This window comes from Monodelphis domestica, chromosome 6 (assembly GCF_027887165.1).
Source record: "Monodelphis domestica isolate mMonDom1 chromosome 6, mMonDom1.pri, whole genome shotgun sequence".
In the NCBI taxonomy this organism is placed as follows: domain Eukaryota; kingdom Metazoa; phylum Chordata; class Mammalia; order Didelphimorphia; family Didelphidae; genus Monodelphis; species Monodelphis domestica.
In genome coordinates this window covers 233422542-233448145 of record NC_077232.1, presented here as the reverse complement: position 1 = coordinate 233448145, position 25604 = coordinate 233422542, and the positions used below count along the sequence as shown (strand labels likewise).

The window sequence follows — 25604 nt, the reverse complement described above, 5'->3', positions numbered from 1 at the left end:
TTACTGATAGACTTCAGAATAAAGGAAATAACAAAGGAATAATAAAATAATTTTTAAAAGGGAAGCTTGGTGAGTTATATTGGATGCTTCAGCCCTCAGACGCAGAACTTAATTTTGGCTTAGAGGTAGTTAATAAGTGCTTTATTATTTACTCATTCATATATTCATTAATCTTCAGTTGGCTTCCTGGTATCATTCTTTTTTGTCTGTGAAAACACAGAGTTGCCATCTAATTCTCCACTAGGAATGGAAAACTAGGATTAGTGAGGCCATGTATGATGTGTTGTCACCACTACTAACCATTTTGGGAACTTTCTCCCTTTCTGCCTTCACTCACTAGCTGATGTAGTCCATAAGTCCTCTGTGGTTGTTATTGTTCAGTTGTGCCTGACTTTGTGATTTCATTTGGGGTTTTCTTGACAAAGATACTAGAGAGCTTTGCTGTTTCCTTCTCTAGCCCATTTTTACAGATGAGACAAACAGGGTTAAGTGACTTGTCACACAACTAGTAAGTACGTGAGGCCCAATTTTAACTCATGAAAATGTCTTCCTAGCTCCAGACCCGGCACTCTATTCACTGTACCATTTAGCTGCTCAAAAAGCCTCTGTACTGTTTAATTAACTCATGGAGACCCAACTTGGAAGAGGGACCTAAGAAATAGCTTTGTCTCATTTCCAGCCCTCCCTCAGGAAACTTACACTAGCTACAAAGAGCACCCTTCATTAAACCTCAATACTTAAATTCTGGGTTGTAGCCACTTTCTTTCTTCCTTGAGTTTGACAAGTTAATCACTAATTTAGAGAGTAATTGCTGCTAAATGTGGTAAGTAATATGAATAAGGCAATCTGATCAATTCTTCTTTTCAATTGCTTTATGTGGTAAAAAAAAAATCCCTCAAATGAACCCTCACTCATTTAGCAAATGAAGTAGGGTACTGATTCATAGTGTAGTGAAGCATATAAGGGTCACAACCTGTGTTGGTAGAGGGAATGTCCCTATTAATGACGGTCTGTATCTTTGAATGTGACCAGCTCTCTATTCAGAAGACTGTGAGACTCACAAGGAACTGATTGATTACTTTTAAAACAGAAATTTTACATATTCCACAAAGACTGACTGAAAATACTACACAAATATATCCAAGGCCAAGGAGGACCATTTTGAGGGATAATTTTAGAATGGAAAAGAGGATGCAGAAGGGAGAAGCTCTCATCCTTACTTGCACTCCCCTCCCACTAAGACCAACCCCAATCTAGCCTCTGTCCTGGAATCAAACTATTCAACATTAAGATATTGAACTGTGAATTTTTGGACTGTAATTTTGGATACCCCAGAAAGGACAGGAAATTCTTTCCTCTCTTTAATCAGCACACATTGTTTCTACTACTCTGAACTGAAAGGAAGCATCAAACTCCGTGTTTACATTAGAAAATTGCCCTATCCCCTTGGTTGAGTCTGGTTTATGCTTTGGATTAACAAAATAATCACACTTTCTCCCTTTGGTAAATTAATTTAAAATGGAGTAAAGATGGTTTGGATTAGTTGAAGGTTAAAGGTTAAAGGATTCCTGAATGATTGTAGCATTCAACCCTACAAATTCTGAGCTGGAGCACAATCCAGGCTGGAACTTTTGGGGGCTAGCCCAAAAGAAATCATGTAATTAGTGAATCATATTTTGCATGTTTCAATATTGATTGTATTTGGGAGAAGACTTTCATTTGATTCACATTTAACATCTCGGTAACACTGCTGAATATGAAAGAAGGCTAATGGAAAATTTCAAAGTCTAGAAAACATTTTATAGGCCGAGAGATGTTAAAGGTTGTATTAACAAGAATAATATGTAAAGGTAGTAGTAAGATAAATTCAAGTAAATCAGCATAGCATCATTTATCAATTACCTAAGCATTTTCCAATTCTGATGATTTCTCTAAGTCAACAAGCCTTTATTAAGCATGTGCTATGATCCCAGGCACTTAAGTGCTAGGGATATGAAAACAAGAAAAGGAAAGTCACTCCACTCAAGGAACCTAATCCTTCTGAGGAAAAACATTGTGGATAAAGAAAAAAATAATCTTGGAAACAGAACAGAATGTGTAAATACGGACAGATCTTTAATCTGTATTTTATTCAACAGCAGTATAAATCCACTAATTCCATCTCAAGGAATGAAGTATTCCTAGACTCTTCCTTAAATTGAGGGCTCCTGGTAGAAATCACCAGTAGAGTAAAGGGGAGGCAGAGGGTTCTTGCGTCAGAAAAGTTAAGCTCTTTTCATTCAATTCACTATATCCATAGATGGAGAGCTGGCAGAGTCCAGCCCAACTGTGTGAGATGGTATAAGCAAAGATTCTAAGACAGAAGAATGGGATAATCAAACAGAATGATTCAGTTTTACTCAAATATAAAGCATTTAAAGAAAAAAATATTATGATGTAAGGTGGGAAAAATGAATTGTACCAGGCTGAAGATTTAAAAAATCAGGATCAAGAATTCCTACTTTAATCAGTAAAGAATGGGAAGCCCCTGAAAAGGTTTTTTTAATACAAGGAGTGACACAAGTACAGTGACACAGGGCAGAGTCACTGGAAGATTACTCAGGATGGAGTCTAAAGAGTGGGTTGAAGAAGGGATTAGTTGTCCCATTAACAGAAATAGATAAGTTAGGAAGAGAGAATCTCTGAATCACGGAGGGATGATGAGTTCAATTTTGACTATCTTGATCCTAAGGTGTTGCTAGAACATTATGTGGAGATAGTCACCTAATCCTACTTACATCAGTTTCTCAACTGTAAAATGAACTGGAGAAAGAAATGACAAAGAAATCCATTTTCTTTGCCAATAAAAACCCTAAATAGGTTCACAAAGAGTCAGATATAACTGAAAAATGATTGAACAAAGTTAGAAATACAGTGCTGGTCCCATATCAGAAAAAGAAATTGAACAAGCCATCAAAGAACTCCCTAAGAAAAAATCCCCAGGACCAGATGGATTCACAAATTAATTCTATCAAACATTCAAAGAACAATTAATCCCAATATTATACAAACTATTTGACAGAATAAGCAAAGACAGAGTTCTACCAAATTCCTTTTATGACACAAATATGGTACTGATTCCAAAGCCAGGCAGGTCAGAAACAGAGAAAGAAAACTACAAACCAATCTCCTTAATGAACATAGATGCAAAAATCTTAAATAGAATACTAGCAAAAAGACTCCAGCAAGTGATCACAAGGATTATTCATTATGACCAGGGAGGATTTATACCAGGAATGCAATATTAAGAAAACCATCCACATAATTGACTATATTAACAAGCAAACCAACAAAAATCACATGATTGTCTCAGTAGATGCATAAAAAGTCTTTGACAAAATACAACACCCATTCCTATTGAAAACACTAGAAAGCATAGCAATAGAAGGGCCTTTCCTAAAAATAATAAACAGTATATATCCAAAACCATCAGCAAACATCATCTGCAATGGGGATAAACTAGAAGCCTTCCCAATAAGATCAGGAGTAAAACAAGGATGCCCATTATCACCCCTATTATTTAACATTGTACTAGAAACACTAGCAGTAGCAATTAGAGGAGAAAGACATTAAAGGTATTAAAATAGGCAATGAGGAGACCAAGCTATCATTCTTTGCAGATAATATGATGGTCTACTTAAAGAATCCTAGAGAATCAACTAAAAAGCTAGTCAAAATAATCAACAACTTTAGCAAAGTTGCAGGATACAAAATAAACCCACATAAGTCATCAGCATTTCTATATATTTCCAACACATCTCAGCAGCAAGAATTAGAAAGAGAAATCCCATTCAAAATCACCTTAGACAAAATAAAATACTTAGGAATCTATCTCCTGAGACAAACACAGGAACTATATGAAAACAACTACAAAACACTCTCCACACAATTAAAACTAGATCTAAATAAACAATTGGAAAAACATTGATTGCTCATGGGTGGGATGAGCTAACATAATAAAAATGACAATCCTACCCAAATTAATCTACTTATTTAGTGCCATACCCATTGAACTACCAAAAAAGGTTTTTATTGAATTAGAAAAAACCATAACAAAGTTCATTTGGAAGAACAAAAGATCAAGGTTATCCAGGGAAATCATGAAAACAAATGCAAAAGAAGGAGGGCTTGTAGTCCCAGATCTCAAACTATACTATAAAGCAGTGGTCATCAAAAGAATTTGGTACTGGCTAAGAGACAGAAAGGAGGATCAGTGGAATAGTGTTGGGGTAAATTGTCATTCTTTACCTCTCTTCCCTCTCCCCATCCTTCCCATAGCTGATGCACAATTTCACTGGGTATTACATGTGTCCTTGATCAGAACCTATTTCTATGTTGCTGATGTTTGCACTAGGATGTTTGTGTATCAGTCTCTGTGTACAATGTTTTCCTGGTTCTGCTCCTCTCACTCTGCATCACTTCCTGGAGGTTGTTCCAGTATCCATGGAATTCCTCCACTTTATTATTCCTTTGAGCACAATAGTATTCCATCACCAACATATACCACAATTTGTTCAGCCATTCCCTAATTGATGGGCATCCCCTCATTTTCTAATTTTTTGCCACCACAAAGAGCGCAGCTATGAATATTCTTGTACAAGTCTTTTTCCTTATTATCTCTTTGGGGTACAACCCCAGCAGTGCTATGGCTGGATCAAAGGGCAGACAGTCTTTTAGCTCCTTTTGGGCATAGTTGCAAATTGCCCTCCAGAATGGTTGGATCAATTCACAACTCCACCAGCAATGAATTAATGTCCCGACTGTGCCACACCCCCTCCAGCAATCATTACTTTCCTTTGCTGCCATGTTAGCCAATCTGCTAGGTGTGAGGAGATACCTTAGAGTTGTTTTGATTTGCATTTCTCTGATTATAAGAGATTTAGAACATTTTTTCATGTGCTTATTAATAATTTTGATTTCTTTAACTGAAAATTGCCTATTCATGTCCCTTGCCCATTTATCAATTGGAGAAGCTTGATTTTTTGTACAATTGGTTTAGATCTTTAGACCTTTTCAGACATTTTTGTAATGAAGATTTTTTCCCAATTGGTTGCTTCCCTTCTAATTTTGGATGCATTAGTTTTGTTTTGTACAAAACCTTTTTAACTTGATGTAATCAAAATTATTGATTTTACATTTTGTGATTTTTTTCTAGCTCTTGCTTGGTTTTAAAGTCTTTCCCTTCCCAAAGATCTGACATGTATACTATTCTGTGTTCACCTAGTTTGCTTATAGTTTCCCTCTTTATATTCAGGTCATTCACCCATTCTGAGTTTATCTTGGTGTAGGGTGTGAGATGTTGATCCAAACCTAATCTCTCCCTACTGTCTACCAATTTTCCCAGCAGTCTTTATCAAAGAGTGGGTTTTGGTCCCCCAAACCGGGATCTTTGGGCTTATCATAGACTGTCTTGCTGAGGTCATTTACCCCAACACTATTCCACTGATCCTCCTTTCTGTCTCTTAGCCAGTACCAAATTCTTTTGATGACCACTGCTTTATAGTATAGTTTGAGATCTGGGACTACAAGCCCTCCTTCTTTTGCATTTGTTTTCATGATTTCCCTGGATAACCTTGATCTTTTGTTCTTCCAAATGAACTTTCTACAGCTACTACACTATCCTAGCCCCAGTTCTTGCAATGACTTAACAGCCGAGGAAACCGAGACCCAGTGTGGTGAGGTGCCTTGGTCAAGATTCCCCTGAGGAGACATTTGCAGGCCTGGATCCTGAGACATGGCTAGTAACCCTCAAACCACCACAACAGCCCCGCCCAGAGCCATGCTCTCATTTGAGAGCAATGAGGCGAGAGAGAAGATTGGGCTGAGTCAGCACAGACTTGAAGAGATATCATAATATTCTGGATTGTTTGAACAATTATTATTTATTAGAGTTTCCCCCATGCTTAGACCACGAACTATCACAAGGAGCACAAGGCAAATTCTGGCGGAAGTAGAAGGAGCACGCGCAGGACGAAGGATGAATGCCAAACCTCACCCTGTCTCTTTCCCAGGATACACGAACGCAGCGCTGGAGGTGCGAGGGAGCATGCGCAGATTGGAAACTGAGCTCCGCTGTCGTCGAACGCCGCTCTCCTCCGGGGTTATCCCTGGAGCACGCGGCAGCCCTGGAGATGCTTTCGGGGAGCATGCGCAAGACGGAGGCCGAACTCTATTCCACGCGAGTCGTGCCGAATTCCCTCGGCAACGCGCTGCGGTGTGGAGATACGAAGTGGGGGCAGGGATGCGCGGGGAGAGGCGGTTGGGGGGTTGGGCTGGGGGAACCCGAGATGATCCCGGGTGAGAGCTCTGAATAAGAAAGGGAGGCTAGGGAGGTTTGGGCTGCCAGGGAGCTAGGACTAGACGGGCGCCCCTCAAAACTTTCCTCCCAGCATTCCAGGGGTTTCCGCGGGAAGAGTCCCGAAAGGAGAGGGGCGGGGGACGGGGGACAGCGGGCGGCCTGGGCTGGGGGACGATCCTGGCCGGCTTCTTCCAGCCTCGGGATCCAGTCTAGGGCTGGCGGCGGTGGCGGCGGTGGCGGCGGCCTGGTCTCCCGCGGAGGCACGGCCTCCGATCTCAGGGTTGCTTCCCAGATTCCCCTAGGAGAGCATGAGTCGCCTGCCTGCCCCGCCACCGCCGCGGCTGCTGGGCGGCCCCACAGCGCCCTCCAGTGGCGGTCTGGCGCGCCGGCCGCAGGGATTTCCCACCCTTTCACATTCCCGCAGGGAAAAGATGAGTTCGATTTCCGTAAACCGCTCAGCGGACTGCGGTTCAGTTACAGAAAAGGGAAGTTGCGTCTTTTCTCCTTTCTGTGTCTAGGCACCTAAATCTTTCTGAGGGGGGAAAGGAGAGCAGTGGACAAACAAAAGGTAAAAAAATCTGCCCTCCCTGGACTTTTTGAGGCCACACCCCCTTCCCCCTCTTTCTTTCCAAGGTGACCGAAGTCGCTGAGTCTCCCACTTCTAGGATGGATGCTATGCATCCTTTCCACCTGGATTTCTTGGAAATCCCCAGTAAATCCACCCAGAAGCCAGGTAGGAATGAATGGACAGCGAAGGAAAGGTAATATGAGTGCCTCCTCCCCTTCTTACCCATCCTTGCCTACTTTGAAGAAACCTTCCTTTCATCAGGCACCCTAAAGTTCTTCATTATTTTGAGGATTTTTGTAATCAAGCAGCTTTTGTGTACCTCTCTGAACCTAAAACAAGTGCACCTTGAGGACCAAGGTGCCGTGTGTTTTGTTTTCACCTTGTTACTCTCACGATCTCTTACATCAGAAGGACTTGGAGTTTTTCTCTCCAGACAACCAAAGTATGTTACACTAATAGGCCAGGACTTGAGTAATTTTTACTTCCCCCTTTGATGGCCCCATCAATACTTATAAAACTGGGTAGCTTTTGTTTTTGTCACCTTAGTAGTCCCCAGTACCAATTAGACTCATAGACCTTTATAAGTGTATTTCTAATTCTAGTTGAATCAAGCAGTTAAAATGGCCTATCCCACTCTACATTCTTGCCAAGATCTCAATGATATCTTTCCAAAGTACAGCTCTTCCTCTTGCCTTTTTTTTTTCCCTTTGAAGCCTGGAGAGTAGGCTTTTATAAATATGTGTTCAAGTGAATTGATTCAAAATTAATTAAGTGGCCCACCTTACTCCTTGCATTATTGAAAGAATCTCAAGGGCATTTTTCTAAACACAGCTTTGACTAAAGTCCTAGGTGAAGTACAACTCTCTCTGCTCTCACCCTTAACTAGCTATGCAGATTTGCCCTATGTGGTGAATTGAATGCTGGTGAATAGGGATCTCAGAAGTTGACTGGGTTGGAATATTCCAGCACAAATTGGGGAAGCTCAGCTATTTATGGGAATATCCCTAAGGGACTCAAATTCATTTTTCTGAAATGCTGAGTTGGTAATTAGGAGCAGAGGGTACCAATCAGAATTAACTTTTCCAAAATAATGCCACCTTATTTATGCCCGCCCAACAACTAGAGGCAGGAAAACCTGTATTTCTGTGAATATTTTCCTTGTCATTCATTGATGTCGGCTTTTGTATTGGAAACTATAGATAATAAACACCACTTTCAGTAGAATGCAAAGTCAGATTCCCACATATGCAAACACAATTCATTCCTGAAGGGAGAAACTGAGACAGATCTTTTTGTATTTGTTGGGAAGTGGTTGCTTCTTCTCATGTTCTTGTGGCAAAGTTCCATGAGTGCTGGCTCCATTTCTTTATGGTTCTAAAGACCTATTGCTAGTAATTAAATCCTAGGGACCAGAAAGATGTTTTTGCATGTCTTTTACCTTTTTAAAGAAAAATTTTAACTTTAAACATTAAATAACACCTATGTGAATGTAATTCATCAAAATCTCTTTCAGATTCTGCTTACCCAAATTATCACAAATTTTGAGTAGAGTAGTGGGGCTGAAGTTTACCTTTCCTAAACAAAACTTCTCTTCATAGTATACATTTATTGTGTAAAAATATGAAAGAGTAATGAGAAGAAACTTTTCAAATAACTACAAGCTCTTCAGGAATACCTTTTAAAATTAATTCCTTAATATTCTAGTTTCAGTCTTTTAATTCATTTAGTGTCTCCACAACTATCTAACCCTTAGTTGTTGCTACACAAGAAGTATTAAGCTGTGTTTGAAGAAACAACCAAATACGGTGAAAAGAGTGCTAGATTAGAGTCAGAGCATGTGAATTTACATTCCAAACACTGCTTACCACTTCTTGATACACTTGGGCAAGTTATTTAACTCCTATAGACCTTAAATTCTTCCTCAGTAAAATGAGGGAGTGGGTCTAAATCAGAGATCATCAATCCACAAACCTACAGGTGTGTGGAAAGATTTCCAGGCTTCTAGAAATTTAGATAGGAAACAAAAGTATAGCTTTATTTTCACAAAGCTATGGTTTTCTCTTATAATCTTGTGTGTTTTACTTTTTATAAAAATATTATTGGGAGGAGCCCACAGGCTTCACCAGACTGTTACAGAGGTTAATGACACAGATTAAGAGCCCCAGGACTAGATGTTCTCCAAGGTTCTTATCAGCTCTGATTCTATAAAATAGAGGTGTCCCTTACCATGAACAAATATAATAGAAAAAAGTTTAATCTACATAACAAAAGTATAATTTATACTTGAATTTGTAAAATTATTTACAGCATTCCCTTTTTTAAAAAAATGCTAACATTTTAAATTATTTAATCAACCCAACTTTAGTTACACATGATTTTACAGAAATTTGTCTATTCTATACAGTAAAATTACTTTTTCCAAATTTGGCTATTTTGAACTGGCCTTTCCATAATTAGTTTAAATTGGTGGTTTTAATATAATCTTAAGTATCAAAATACAAGGCATCTGGTGGGTGGAACAGTAGAGAGAGTGCTGGGCTTAGATTCAGAAAGGCCTGAATTCAAAATCTAGTCTCAGACATTATCAATGTAACTAGGCAAGTCACTTAGCTTCTGTTTGCCTCATTTTCCTCACCTGTAAAAAGGGGTGACAATGATAGAACCTACCTCACTGTTGTGATAATCAAATGAGATAATATTTGTAAAAGTACTTAACATAGTACCTGAGCACATAGTAGGCACTATATAAATACTTGTTCCCCCTCTTCTTTCCCTGATCTAAGATAATAAAACACAGAAGGCTCTCAGAATTCTCTCAAAATTCAAGAAGGCATTTGTTCAAATTTTCCCTCAAATATTTATTAATAAAGGAGAGGGAAAGGATAACGTGCTTATATGTATCTTATTTCTCTTCCTTTCTCTCTTTCTCTCTTTCTTTCCTTTTTTCTGGTAGAATAAATGCAGGTTATAGATGGAGAGACAAGGCTGGACTGGACTAGCCTAAATTGGGGAAACTGAATTGGCCTGGGAACATTTGAGGTTTGCCAAGTTTCTAATACTGCAATGATCCATGCCTTTGTCCTACCCTTTGATGATCTAAAGTATCCTGTTCTACCATTCAACAATATTTTCATTCAGTATTCATCCCCAGAATTATTTAATTAAATTATCTTATGGCAAAGTGTATATGAGGCTTACTCTTAAAGGAGTGATTTTTATTTCAAAATAGTTGGAGGGGAGGAGTTGGTGTGTTTTTTAAACTTCAAAAGAATCTCTATAATTGACTGAATTTTTCTCCCTCAACTTCCTAGGCTGGACAGCTCACCCCAGTCCTCTGTTTGTAGCCCATATAATCCATCTTTCTACCCTTACCCAGTTTAGGAGGAAACACAATAAATGGACTGAACAGTGAAAGCATACACCATCCACTATCCCCCTTCATGTTTGTCAACAGCTATAATTACACCATGAGGGTTCAATAAAAGTTATTGCTAAAGGGTTAACAGAATAAATCTCAGGTATCTGAAATTTCAAATCACAGATGAGTAAACGTGGAGGGGTTTCTTGTATGCTGTTCTGTATCGTTAGAAACCATTAATTTAAAAACTTTATCAATATTTTGTTAGGGCTTAGAATCCTGGTGAAAGGCAGACAGCATCCTCAGCCATGAAGGATCAAGACCTTAAAGTGGACAATCATTGTTTGGCATGTAGCTTACTCTCTGGTCCTTGATTAAGTTTCTGTAAGGACATCTTAATTTGGAACCTCAAAGCATATTCTGGGTTCAGAGTGAGTGAATTAAATTGTGAATGCACAGGGAGAATGTTTCAGGGCTTGGAAAGGGCATATGTCCCCTACCTATACAGCCAGCTGGAGAAATTTCAAGACCCTGGGGCGTAGCACTAGTTAGTCAGATGTTAGTTTAGCATGTTAAGACCCTGCGGACAGTCCCTGTCATCCTGAGAGAGGAGTGACATTTTTCTGAGCCCCTAGTAGGCTCTTCATGGTAAAAAGAAACCAGTACACCAGGGCATATAGGTAGGTAGTGGCAAATGTCAGGATTCTTGGGAGTATGTGTGAATAGGTCTGTGTCGTTTATAACTTAATTATAAAATTATAAAAGATATGGCTGTGAATCTTGGTAAAGGTAGATATACCCACAGGGCCATAGAAAAGCACCTGGCAGGGAAGAACAGTCTAGAGCCCTACAAGTAAAAAATTCTATAGGAAAAGCAGCACAACAGTTATGCTCAGAGACTGTGACTGGGAGAAAACTGGGCTGATCTTGTAGGCTGAACACAATGGAATGAATGTGTAGAGAGGCTAGCCTCATCAGAGACCAAAGTAAAGGAGGAGGTAATGGTGGATCAAGTCAAGGAGCTGTGACCTGATAGGAACTGTACAGAATGTAAAGGTATGGACAGGCTATGATCCACAGAACCCAAGGGGATCCCCATATCACTGGCACAGATCTTATTGACATACAGAACACTTCAAAATACTTTCTCTTCATTTTCTTAAAATCCTCCCTGCAATGATCACCCCATTGTTGTATTTTGTTTTTAGCTTGTTAGATTTAATTTTCATTTTCTGACTGTTTTCACCACGTATACCTCCAATTAATATATATACATACACATATACACATGGGTATATATGTGCATGTTTATTTCAATATAGATCATTATATTGTTTGTATTTTGTTGTGTATATGTTGTCTCACCCATTTACTATGAATTCCATGAGTACAGAAAGTGAGGTGGCATTTTTGCCTTTCTTTGTTATCCTCAGCATTTAGTGCTGTGCCTTGCATATACTATTCACTTAAATGCTTATTGACTTGACTTGTTCATCTTGTTTGCCATCATGATTGTAAGCTTCTTGAGGTCAGAGGCCATGTCTGCTACTTCCCCCCCAGTGCCTATGAAGAATGGTTATTGCTTAAATATATCCTAGGACTCTTTAAGACACTGTCATGATTTACTCCGGCTCAGAGATTATGATTATGTATTGCAGTCATGTATTCTGCAATACAGAGATGCTTTCTCTAGGGAGAAGTAGGTGCTGGCCTTTTTTCAACTTGTGAGATAGCTATTGAAATCATTGTTGAAGACACTGAAACTGTTTAGAATATTTTAAATACACCAAAAAAATACATATTTTTAAAGTTTGAGTTAAGTTCCCAAATTATTGTAATTGTGTTTTTGTGATGTTTCCAGCCTATTACATATGTTAACAATTTTCTGTCAAAGTAGAAATACTCCTCAGTTTTTCCTTGTTATGCTCCTTTTAAAGTTATCATGCAACAAGTATATTATGAACACCTACCAAATACCTATTGTTGACCTCTTTACTCTTTGTTCATAATTTGTCATGATCCTTAAGTCTTTCATTAGACTCTTCCTGTCATATATAGGCAATGAAATGCAGTGTAAGAGCTAGATTACAGAGTCTGTCATTTTTGCTTTGTAGAACATGCCACTATATCAGAAACAGAAAATCAAAACCAGCCACAGTCTGCATTAAAAGTGAGTTAATTTCACATTATTTCAAAACCTAATCTTTTTCAGGATTTGTATTGAATATGGTTGTAGATAGCTCTATATGTAACACTTTCCTTTTTTTATTTTTTGCTTCAGACACTTGAAAATTTGATCTTGCCATCATCATAAGGGTTCCACTTCAATGACTGTGAATATGCTAAAGTTTCATTAATATTCTCTCCTCTCGTACCTTTCCCTCTTCTTTACTCCTAAACTCTGTCCCTACCATGACTTCCAATCTCTGCATCTCTTAGTTTTTCACAAGTTATGACCCCTGTTCTCCACATTTCCTAATCCTGACTGTTTAGGCAACTAGTTCAACTCTATACTGTTTTCTATTCTCAAATTACTTGCTCTGTTGTCCTGTTGCCAGTCCCAACTTAATAATTCCCAATCCTGTAACACTTCTATTTCTCTGGTCTATTCACAGGCTGCTGAATGGTGCTAGAAGAAGTCATGTGGCCATGCTGATTAGGTCCACCATAAATGTGTTGTCTGATCTCAAGCCTGGTCCTTCACTGTAGCAAAGCAATGCTTTGCTCCTTCCTAACTGATCTCTATCCCATTTGCCACAAAATCTTTTTCAGACATTCTCTTCTTCCAAACTCCCACAAAAATCCTCTTTCCTTTTTTCATGGTTGAGAAAAATGTAGTTATTCACTGAAAACTTTTTCTTCCTTCCTCTTCACCTCATGATCCCTTGATGAATCCACCACTATTTCCTTCTCTTCTTTGGTTTCAGATGAAGAGCTAGTAGCCTTTTTTCCTTCTAAAGGCCAGCCTCTCTACTTGTATCCACTTGACCCCATTTATTCCAGGCTTTCCAACAGATAGTCCCCACTATCATCCCATTTTCCCCCTAATATTCATTCTCTTTACTGGATATTTCCCTTCTGACTAAGAATACTTTAATCTCCTCCATTCTCATGAAAGCCATACTGGATCCTACCATTCCTATCAGATAATACCCTATTTCTTTTATCCCTTCAAACAAACCAGCTAATATTCAGTTCCTCTGCTTCCACTTTCTTAATGCTCTGGCTTCTGACATTATTACTGTGAAGATGGGATTAATTCTTCCTTGCCGACTTTTAGATTTAATCACCGGAAGCCTATACACTCCACTTTACTCTTGAGTGGGGGAAGGTCTATAACCCACTGTGCTAAAAATGTGTGACAAATCAAAAACAACTGACTGCCCCCTGGGCAGTCCTAAGAAAATTCTAAGACTGTGATTGGTCCATGTAAAGTGGAGGAAGGCACAGGAAGTGACACAAAGAAGCATCTTTAAAAGCAGTTGTAACTTCCTGGGAGGGGGACTTCTTTGGAGTTCAAGTTCCAGTTGGAGTTGGAGGCTGGTGAAGGATTTGCTTTGTGGGCCTGAGACTCTTAACATAAGTGAGGCAGCTCTTAGACCTTCCCTTAGGACTACCACGTGGGTGAGTGAAAAGGCTGACTCCTTTCCTGGTAGCCTCCAGAGAGGGCCTCCCATCTTGTCCACTTTCTTCACTTGGATACTCTCCCTTTTCTGGGTCTTCATGGCACTGTTCATGTTTCTTCTTCTACATGTCTATCTATGCCTTATTCTTATTTACTGAATTGTCACCTGTGTCATACTACTGATTGTAAGTCTTCTCCAAGGCATTGTCCTGGGCCTTCTTTTCTCGATACACTCTTTCATTTGATCTCTTCCACTTCTGAGGGCTCATTTGTTATCTGAGCAGATGATGCTCAGACTTATATATCTAACCCTAATCCCTTTGCTGAGTTCCAGTTCCACTTCACAAATGACCTGGAGCTGGATGTTCTCTAAAACTCAAAAATGTCAAACCAGAAATCATGATCTTTACCCACAAACTCTCATGTCCAGACTTCCTTCCCTGTTAATTGTCAAAGGTACCACATTCTTCCAGTCACTTAGGTTCATGATCTTGACATCATCATTGAGTGAGCACTCTCATTTACCTTCCATAGTTAATCAGTTGTCAAATTTTGTCATTTACATCTCCATAATTTCTAATAGAATCTCTCTCTGCCCCTCCAGCCACCACCTTTATTAGGGTTCTTACAGACAATAGCCTTCTCTTGGGTGTCTTGGCTCTTAACTCTTCAATCTGTCCTGTCCCCCTCACATCTACCTCCATCCAGCCAACACACAATTGCTAGAGTAAATATGCTCCAACTGTAATTTGTTCCCTCTAGTTTCCAAAATAAACTACTCTGGCTGTTTGAAGCTGTTCACAGTCTTTTCCCATTTTTGCAATTGCAACATTTCCTGTTACTCTCCTCCAAATTGCTATGGTCTAGCCACACCAGCATGTCTGTGATTGGTCCCAGGCAGTTTACTTATCTCCAAGCCTTTTCACTGACTTCCTCCATGTCTAGGATGTTCTTGCTCATTACCCCTGCTTCTTGGAGTCCTTAGTTGTCTTTAAGACTAAGTATTACTTAATGTGGGAAGCCTTTCCTGGTTCTTCCTCCAAAGTTACTTTATATTTGGTTTACATGTGTCTTTTATAGATGACATAGCTTTTGCTTGTCTCCTCCATTAGAATGTAAGTTCCTTGATGGTTGAGAAGTTTTGTTTGTGTCTTCGTGTCTCTGGCACTAACTGTAGTGCCTGGCATAGACTACAAATGCTTACTGATCAATTGATTATGCTTATAGAGTTCCAGTGGCCAGAGAGTTTGACCCTGACCCACTAAGAGGCAACTTTTAGCTCTGGTCCATTCATCAATATAAATGCTTTATAAATAAATGATCCATTGGTTAGCGAGGTACCTCAGTGGATACAGAGCAAGACCTGGAGATGGGAGGTCCTGGGTTCAAATTTGACATCAGACACTCCTGGCTGTATGAGACTGGGCAAATCATTTAACTCCCATTGCCTAGTCCTTAACACTCTTTTCTGTCTTGAAACTAATACAGAGTATGGACTCTAAGAGGGAAGGAAAAGATTCTCAAAATAAATAAAAGATTAGCATAATGAAACAAATCACTTCTAGCCCTGGAAAGAGTACTAGGTGTGAAGTCAGAAAACCTGGACATAAATTATAGCTCTGCTCTTTACTCCCAGGGGACCCTGAGCTATTCACTTACCCTCAATGAGCCTTGATTTCCTTGTTTATTAAATGAAGGGATGAGACTAGATCACCTCAAAGCTCCCCTCCAGCTTCAAGTCTGTGATTTATATCTAGAAGAAATTTAATTTTGATCCTCATTTTAATTAATTATAGGCACTACAACATCAGTTGGAATCATTTCAGGCTCTCCGTTTGCAAACTTTACAGAATGTTAGCATGGTATGTTATGTTTTTTCTCATTTTCTTCTAATTTTATAAATCCTGTATTATATTCAGATATAAAATGTCATTGTGGTTCAGTGGGAAGAGAGCTGGCCTTGGACATAGAGTTACAACTCTTTATATGATCTTGGACAGGGCATCCAAACACTCTGGACTTTAGTTTTATCATCTTTATATATAATGAGGGATTTAGACTAGATGATCTGCTCCAAATATGCCCTTATGATTGTCTGAGCAGATATTGGACTTTTCTAGCTTCTTGATAAAATAACCAAGCTGAAAATAAATGGCCAAAATAAACTGTGGCATCTGGAGCTTACACCACAATTCTTGACTTAAACTTTCTTTGTTTCAGGGAAGCAAATCTTATGTCAGCATAGATATTCCAGAATTTTATTTTTACATGTCTATAATGCTGCCTTGGTCCCAAGATCTTGTTAAAGAGAACCTCAAAAATAGGACATGGAAGAATTATTAGTTCTATCCAGTGCTAAATTATGCTTTTAACATATTTATTCTAAAGCAATATAAATGTTTTCTAAAAACTGAGTATCCAGAAAATATTTGACTTAAAAATTTATCATTGTGTTTAAGCCTTACTCATTTTATAAGCAAATAATTTAGGAGAAAAGTAACAATTTGCAATGAATTTGTTCTTCCATTGAACATTCCAATGAATGTTCTTCCATTGAAGAGAATGAATATTTATGAACTACAATTTTAAAGGTGCCTTTCAAAACTGTAATTATAAGCATATTCAAGTATATCCATAAGTTTCTGAATCTGAATTAACACTAAAATTCTTTGTTTACCTTTTTAAGGTACAATCTGAAATTAGTGAAATATTGAATAAAAGTATTATTGAAGTAGACAGTCCACAGTTAAACACAGAAAAGGCAACCAAGAAACCTGTTGAAAAACTTTGGGTACGTTTTTGGTTCAAATAATTTCTGTAAACTTATTGAAATTTCAGGGAATTGTCTGCCAACATTGTTCCACTGGTCATTTTCATTTTGATTCTTCCCTTCTTAATAGGAAGAACAAATTGTCACAATATTATGTAAGGACAGTCAAGGCCAAAATACCTTTAAGCAGGTGAGTCAGTTCTTACAAACTTGTCCACCCAGAGTATCAGATTTGATTTTTATCTGAGTAGATAGGACCCTTACAGTGGTTCCTATAATCAACTGTCTAACAAGCCTATTACGTGCAAGGCACTATATTACATGCTGGGGATGTAAAGACAAAACAGTCCTTGCCCACAAGGAGCTTACATTCCACTAAGGGAACTTATTTGAGAAGTTTTTCCCTATTTGAAGATTTGCTTACAAATCTCTCTATTCCTTCTGACGGCCCTAACCTCCTTCAAATTAAGAAATACAACTTCAGCATATCCTTGAAGTCATGGTCTTTGTGTTCATCTTAACATATGGATAGGGAAACAGCTTGCCAAATATGTGACTGAGTCTAATGAAAATTTAGGCTGTTTGTCAGTGAGCCAATTCCAAGACATGTCCAAATTCACCTGCCCTGATGTGGGGATAACTCTCTGACTGTAATAACCCCCAGAGCTAACTGGGACCACAGATATAGGTCTTGGGTGACGAAAGCTAGCAGTTCTATTTAACAGTTTTCATTAGTTTCAGTTACACATTTGGCCAATTTTTAACTAAATATAAAAAGGACCATGGCCTCTGAAGGCCAGAGTTATATTTCCCAAACCTGAGAGTTAGAGTGGCAGCTGGGTGGCTCAGTGGATTGAGAGCCAGGCCTAGAGACAGAAGGTCCTAGGTTCAAATCTGGCCTCAGACACTTCCTAGACCCCAAGCAAGTCACTTAATCCCCATTGCCAAGCCCTTACCACTCTTCTGCCTTGGTTCCAAGACAGAAGGTAAGGGTTTTAAAAAAAGTTAGAAGATTTCATAGGGAATAAAGAGGAATGGTAAGTAAACAACTTTTTAAAAATCAGAATTTCAGAGCGCTAAACATTGGTGAGAGTGGCAAACTCAAAGCCATTCAAAGTAAATTGGTTTCAACTTCCTGGAAATACCCTCTTAATATGTTCATTCCGTTATTGTCTTTAATATTGAATATGATGTCAAATGAGTACAAAGATTGTCTCGACAGGGACAGAAGCAAACTATTTCCAAGGACAAATTATAATAGTTATTTTCAATCAAATCAGTTTATATGGTACATCTAATCTGAATAACCAGTACCTCCAGATTTCCAATGATAGCTCTATAGTATAACTAGAATATTCTGATCTTGACCAAAAGCAATATTAAGAATAATCCCTGATGCTTTTGCACTTGTAAAAACACAATTAATCTTGAGGGCTATATTTTGTTGCATTAGTGTGTGTATGTGTACAGAGATATCACCTGAATACTCTCTGCAAGGTATAAGAAATCCTAAGTGAAAAATCTGGAAATTACTCCAGATAGCTTCCAATTTACTCTCAACTTCTATTAATTCAATAATAATTTTCATCCATTGAAATTCCATAAACATTTCATTTATAGAAGGTTCCCTTAGGTTAAATACAAAATTGCAGGAATTACCCAGTACTAAATAAAGATCACTCACTCAAGTAATGGAGATTTATTTGGATCTCATTTCTATTTGGGGAAAATGAAGAAACAAAGTAGATACTTGGCAAAGTAGAAGATTGCTTCTGCCCATTTATTCCATATACAATGTAGGCTCTGCATTTTGTGAGCAATCTCTTTTAAATAAAAAAAATGGTTTTCTGAAAATTTTCCTTCTGAACCTAAAAATTTTAGTCACACTATTGTGCAACATTGCTGAGAAAAATGGTAATAAATTATAAACATTGAGGACTGCTGTCAATAAACATTGAGGATTTCAAATCAGAGAGACAGCATTTATCCGGTGCCTGCTAATATGTTCAAAGCACTGACAATACAAAAATAAAAATAAGTATTTGCCTTTAAGATTTTCATTTTTGTATTGTCAGTGCTTTGAACATATTAGCAGGCACTGGATAAATGCTGTCTTTCTGATTTGAAATCTATTGGAAGAAATGACATGTACACAAATAGGAACAATAAAGGTAAGATTAAGGCAAAATACTTTGGGATACTATGAGGGAAGAGAATGTTTTCACCTATCCAGCCAGTCACGGCTTCACAGAGGAGGTGTGATATCAGGGTCCTGAAAGGCAGAGATAGGGAATGAATTGCAGGGATGGGTGGCTTGGATGAACACATTGAGATAGTATATTGATTTTGTACATTAGTTTGGGGGAACAGCTAGCTAGTAGTTCATTTTGACTAAAATATCAAGGAATCTGGAGTGGGGAAATATGAAATAAAGTTGGAAAGGTAGGTTGGAATTGAACTGAGGAGGAATTTGAGCTGAGAAATTTGTTTTCTATCCGATGGCCAAAAGGAACTGCTGAAAGTTTTTGAGGAGGGAAGTTACATAATCAGCCTTGGGAATAATATTTTGTCAGTTATATGAAAGATAACAGGGGGAAGAGTCTTGGGGGCAGAAAGAGCAGTTAGGAGGCTGTTGATGGAGGTTAGATAAGAGATGGTATAGGCCTGGACCAGAGTTGTCATTATTGGTGGTAGAGGGATGAATATAAGAAATATGGGGAAATTGACATGATTTGATATCTGAACTGATTAAAATAGAAGACTCATCAGATGAGAAGTTTCAAGCCCAGATAATGTTTTTAACAGAAATAGGGAATCTGGGAAAAGGCCAGGAGTAAGAAAGCTAATTTTGGGCAGGCTTAGTTTTAAAGTGCTAGCTGGACATCAGGTGATTAGAGATGCAAAGCTTTCTGATTTTGAAAAATTCCACATCCTCTTTTAGACCCTTAAAGATTTAGGACTTGTACTGACCAAAAAGCTTTTCTTAAACTTGGCTTTTTTATTACACTTCAATTTAAACTAGTTTCTTCCTGTTTTAATTTCAGGTCAACTAGAAATCAGTTGTCATCATTCTTCTGAAGTAAACTTTTTGTTTGTGAAGAAATGTTATGGCATCATTTACACTTCTATTTTCGATACTAATCCTAAATCATTTTCTCTTTCCTCCTCCTGTATTCTTCATCATCACTCACATTTATATGGTGTATAAAGGCTTGCAAATCACTTTACATGGACTATCTTATTTGATCCTAGCAACAACCCTATGAGATGGGTGTTATTCTTTCCCCCATTTTAAAGAGAAAGGAACTGAGACTCAGAAAATTATGTGGCTTGCTCAGGACTACACAGCTAGGATGTGTCTAATACACAAAGGGAACCCAGGTTTAAAGCAGAACTCTGCTTAACACCTGTTCTTTCTTGTCATCACCTTCTAGTAGCAAGTAGCAAGTATTCACTAGCAGACCCTAAACATTTCCTTATTCTAGACAAGTAATTATTTCCAATGCTCTTCTCTATACTCACATTGCCCATGTCTTCCTAAAATGTGACACCAAAATCAAACATAATAACAATCCATTCCTTTTGGCTATACTTGGCCTAATCAGGCAACATTCTAACTTGTCCTATGCTTCAGGATTTGCCAGAGAGCTAGGGAGAGTTTCTGTTGCTTTAAGGACATTTGCCCTTTTCCCATTTTCTGGTCCCCCATGTTAACTAGAGAACAATTTCTAATAGATGAAGAATTTGCAAGGTATTTTTTTGTTTATTTAATTAACTAATTTAGAATATTTTCCATGGTTATATGATTCATGTTCTTTCCCTCCCCTCTTTCCTCCCCCCTCCCATGGCCAATGAGCAATTCCACTGAGTTTTACATGTGTCATTGATCAAGATCTATTTCCATATTATTGATATTTGCACTAGGATGATTGTTTAGAGTGTACATCCCCAATCATATCCCCATCGACTCATGTGATCAAGCAGTTGTTTTTCTTCTGTGTTTCTACTCCCACAGTTCTTTCTCTGGATGTAGGTAGCATTCTTTCTCATAAGTCCCTCAGAATTGACCTGCATCATTGCATTGCTGTTAGCAGAGAAGTCCCTTACATTTGATTGTGCCACAGTGTATCCATCTCTGTGTATAATGTTCTCCTGGTTCTGCTCCTTTTTCTCTGCATCAGTTCCTGGAGGTTGTTCCAGTTTACATGGAATTCCTACAGTTCATTATTCCTTTTAGCACAATAGTATTCCATCACCAACACATACCACAATTTGTTCAGCCATTCCCCAATTGGAGATCCCTCAGTTTCCATTTTTTAGTTTTTTATTTTGCCACCACATAGAACGCAGCTATAAATATTTTTGTACAAGTCTTTTTCCTTATTATCTCTTTGGGGTATAAACCCAGAAGTGGTATGGCTGGATAAAAGGGCATGCAGTCTTTTAAAGCTCTTTGTGTATAGTTCCAAATTGCCCTCCAGAATGGTTGGATCAATTCACAACTCCACCAGGAATGCATTAATGTCCAAATTTTGCCACAACCCCTTCAACATTTATTATTTTCCTTTGCTGTCATATTAGCCAATCTGCTAGGTGTGAGATGGTATCTCAGAGTTGTTTTGATTTGCATTTCTCTATAAGAGATTTAGAACACTTTTTTCATGTGCTTATTGTTAGTTTTGATTTCTTTAGCTTATTCATGTCTCTTGCCCATTTATCAATTGGAGAATGGCTTGAATTTTTTGTACAACTGATTTGGCTCCTTATAAATTTGAGTAATTTGACTTTTGTCAGAGGTTTTTGTTATAAAGATTTTTTCCCAATTTGTTGCTTCCCTTCTAATTTTGGTTGCATTGGTTTTATTTGTACAAAACTTTTTAATTTAATGTAATATTCTCTATCTCTTGCTTGGTCTTAAAAATCTTTCCTTTCCCATAGATCTGACATATAGACTATTCTATCTATGTTCACCTAATTTACTTATAGTTTCCTTCTTTATATTTAATTCATTAACCCATTCTGAATTTATCTTGGTGTAGGGTGTGAGATGTTGATCTAAAACCAATCTCTCCCATATTGTTTTCCAATTTTCCCAGCAATTTATGTCAAACAATGTTTTTTTTTTCCCCCAAAAGCTGGGATCTTTGGATTTAACATACACTATCTTGCTGAGGTCATTTCCCCCAAGTCTATTCCACTGATCCTCCCTTCTGTCTTTTAGCCAGTACCATATTGTTTTGATGACCACTGCTTTATAGTACAGTTTAAGATCTGGTACTGGTAGGCCCACATTTTTTTTTTCATTATTTCCTTTGATATTCTTGATCTTGTGTTCTTCAAAATTATAATTTTTTTCTAATATAGTAAAAAAAAGTTTCTTGTGATAGGTATAGCACTGAATAAGTAAATTAATTTGATAGGATTGTCATTTTTATTATGTTAGCAGATCCTACCCATGAACAATTAATGTTTTTCCAATTGTTTAGATCTAGTTTTGATTGTGTGGAAAGTGTTTTATAGTTGTTCATATTCCTGTGTTTATTTTGACAAGTACATTCCTAAATATTTGATATGATATAGGGTGTGCAATGTGTTTTAACTGAAAGGAAGGAAGATAGTTTGGCCAATAGCTATTGGCAGCTATTTGAAACCTTCATACAGAAAGAAGGTAATCATGGTTTCTTGTTTATCTTTGTTGTATCAGTAAACAAATAAAATGTCCACAAAAAAATTAAGCTCTATAGTTTCTTACCTTTTCTAGATGAGTTTGGTCACGTTTTCATTAGACTTATCTACTATAAGAATGTGAAAATGGACAAAATAGTTCATCTTCTACACAATTGGCCCACAAAATATTATCTTATGCCATCAATCATGTGAACAAATTATTATCCTTTATAGCTTGCTCTTTCTGTTAGTCCACAGAGAACCCAGAAGAAACCCTTTCTAAGGAGAAAATGAATCATCTTGGGGAGTGCAGTAGTAGTCATCCTGTGGGAGAAAATTCCAATTCTGTCACTGGCAACAGTATCTCCCGAGGTGTTCCATCCCAGGTTACTTTCAAGAACACATCAACTTTGAAAAATCAAACAAGTAGATTAACTTCAAGCCCAGACATGAGCACTTTAGAGAAACCAAACTTACTCGAGAATCACAGTGATTTGTGTAATTTTCTACCTTACATAAATCAGATTTGTGCCAATACAACTACTCCTGTGGAATCTAAAAGTCCCATGCCTTTTCTCAAAGTAGAACTGGGTGGAACCTTAGATGATGTTTGCCTTTCTATCCAAAAAATGAAAGATGAGCTTCAAAGATCACATGAAAGGGAACTGGCCCTAGCAAATGAACTTCACATGTTAAAGAATGCTACAGATACTCAAGGTAATTGTTCAAATATCATAATTCCTCCAAAAGTGGAAAAAGCCAAGTGTATTAAAAAAGAAAAGGTAGATGATGAATTAGATGTGGACACAAAATCAAAGAGACTTTTAGCATTAGAGGCATTAGTAAATAAATTGATTCCAATAGAGGAAACAAGGTCAAAATCTAGTACCAATTATTGTCAAAACTGTCAAAGCTTAACTGAGAATGATTGTACAACAAATGTTAACCATATTGCTAGGCAAAGTGAAGAAAGAACTGAGAAAAATAATTATGAAATTCCTGACACTGAAAGTGTTAAACATTTCCAATCAGATGCTAGAAATTCAAAAGATACATCATTAATTGACCAAACAGAACGTGAAATGAAAGATAAAGAAAATCAATTATTCGAGTTATACCAAGGATCACTAAAGGTTGAAAATGAGAAGTCACCAAAAATCAACCCTGTAACCGATCAGTATATTGCAAAAATTCAGTATTTACAAAATTATCTAAAAGAATCTATGGAAGTACAGAAGAAAGTACTAGGATTGGAAAATGAAAATCTTGACCTAAAGACAAAAATAAAACCCATGGTCTATACCATACAGTCGCTAATGCAGAAAAATTCATCATACCAAACTCAACTTAATGATTTAGTTGAAGACAAGAAAACCATTCAAGCTAAGTTAGGTAAATCAGAAGAAGATAGTAGAGAATGTATTATTGAACTGAAAAGAATAATACAGAAATATAGTGAACTCCAAAATGTAAATAAAATTCTAGAAGAAAAAAATGGCCAGTTCTATTTGGAGATACAACGCATGATGGAATTAATAAATCAGTTAAAAATTAAGGAAGAGGAAACTCAAAGTAAAATGAGTCTTGTCAATAGTGAAGTGAATCGATTGAAAGTAGAGCTAGAATCTTTGAAAACAAGTTATTCAGTGTTACAAAATGATAAACAGTTACTAGATAGAAAAGCATGCCAACTTCAGAAAGAAAACTGCTCACTCCAGCATGAACTAAATGCAAGTCATTTGGAAATTCTAGAACTAAAAGAAAATGAGAGATTAACAAAATTCGATCAAGAGACTCTTCTTCAAGTGATAGAGAGCACTAAGAATGAAAAGCTAACTCTTGAAGCCACATTACAAGAATCTACAGCTGCAAGACAAATAATAGAGCAAGAGGTTGAAAAAATCCAATCCTATCAATGTGATGCAGAAGAGAAGTTTATAGCAGAACTTCAAAATGCAAAGTCCAAAGCCAGCTATTTTAAGAATGGTTTATCTGAAATGAGCAAGGAATGTGAGAAGTTATCCAAAATGGTTAAGAGTCTTCAGTCAGATAACCAAGTTTTAAAAGAAGAATTAAAGAGTCATACTCAAGAAAATCTAAAATTTGCAAAGAACATCAGTAGGCTAACTGAAGACAAAGTGCTTTTAGAAAACTATTTAAGAACAGTAGAAAATGAAAGAGACAGTTTGAAATTTGAAGTTCAGCGTCAACAAGATTACTTTAGCTTAGGTGATATATTTTCAAATAAACGTCGTAACCTGACTCAACTGACTTACTTATCAAGAAGTGAACCACGCCATTTTGACGACTCATGATACTTGGGAAAAAATTTTTAATTTCGGGAATAATATTTTAGAGCATGACCCATAAGGTATGTATATCATATTGGGTTGATAATAGTTACATTTAAGTTTGATTTACATAGGCATTCATTTAGAGTAATAATATTAACTTATATTGGATTATAAAGAGCTTTATAAACTAAACATTGGATAAGTATCAGTGGATAACAATCTATCAACAGTCCCATAAAGCAGTCAATGCAGTACTTATTCCTGTTTTACAGATGAGGAAACTGAGGCTGAAAGTGGTTAAGTGACCTGCCCAAGATCATAAGGCTAATATTTGGCAGAGCTCAGACTCTTGTGCTCCTCCACTCTTTCAACATGATAAAAGGAAGTTTTTTAGATAGGTGCTACTTAATATTATATGAAATAGCTTAAGATATAGTAGACTAGGAATTTTACCATTCTGATCAAATTTGTATTACTTTACTTATATCTATGCAAAGGATCTTTGGGATGTTGTGTTTAGGATTTTTCTTTAAAGTATCCTAAAATTTAATTTCTAAAAGAACTCCCACTTTAAAAGAAAACTTTTTTTCTTCCCTCCCAGGCATATCACCTTAAACTGCATCATTCTCATCCTTTCAAGAAATGATAATAAATATTTGTGACCAATAAGAATATTGTCTATGTACTTTGTTCCCCCAATTAATTTAGCAATTAAATTTTTTGTTGTCTAAAATGTACATTTTATCATTTTAGGATGACCTCATAAAACCATTAGGGAGATTCGTTTTTTAATAACAATTATCAAGGAAGCAACTGTGTCTGCATATATAAATATAAACTGACCTAAAGAGAAGTTATTAATATGTCAGAGTTAGCTTGAAGAGATGAGTGCCCCCAAGGATCTTCTTAGCTTTGTCCTATTTAACATTTTTAGCAATGACAATGAAAAAATACAAGGCATTTTGGTTAGTTTACATATGACATA

General features: G+C 37.2%; 1 protein-coding gene across 1 annotated transcript; it reads left to right on the top strand.

The window, feature by feature from the left end:
• The first annotated feature begins 6071 nt into the window (after positions 1 to 6071).
• On the top strand, positions 6072 to 25291 carry CCDC110 (coiled-coil domain containing 110). Its single transcript, XM_007496042.3, has 8 exons — positions 6072 to 6268; positions 6971 to 7070; positions 12378 to 12433; positions 15685 to 15750; positions 16575 to 16679; positions 16789 to 16848; positions 22577 to 24696; positions 25221 to 25291. The coding sequence occupies exons 1-7, from the start codon at positions 6086 to 6088 to the stop codon at positions 24638 to 24640; spliced, it is 2634 nt and encodes an 877-aa protein (XP_007496104.3). The 5' UTR covers positions 6072 to 6085; the 3' UTR covers positions 24641 to 24696; positions 25221 to 25291.
• The last annotated feature ends 313 nt before the right edge of the window (positions 25292 to 25604 follow it).

What these genes read in the sequence shown, in the direction of transcription:
- CCDC110 (XM_007496042.3), top strand. Translation starts at nt 6,086, where the DNA reads ATGCGCAGATTGGAAACTGAGCTCCGCTGTCGTCGAACGCCGCTCTCC. An exon ending in TAAATCCACCCAGAAGCCAG is followed by an intron (nt 7,071 to 12,377) that starts GTAGGAATGAAT and finishes TTTGCTTTGTAG; the next exon opens with AACATGCCACTATATCAGAA. An exon ending in AACCTGTTGAAAAACTTTGG is followed by an intron (nt 16,680 to 16,788) that starts GTACGTTTTTGG and finishes CCTTCTTAATAG; the next exon opens with GAAGAACAAATTGTCACAAT.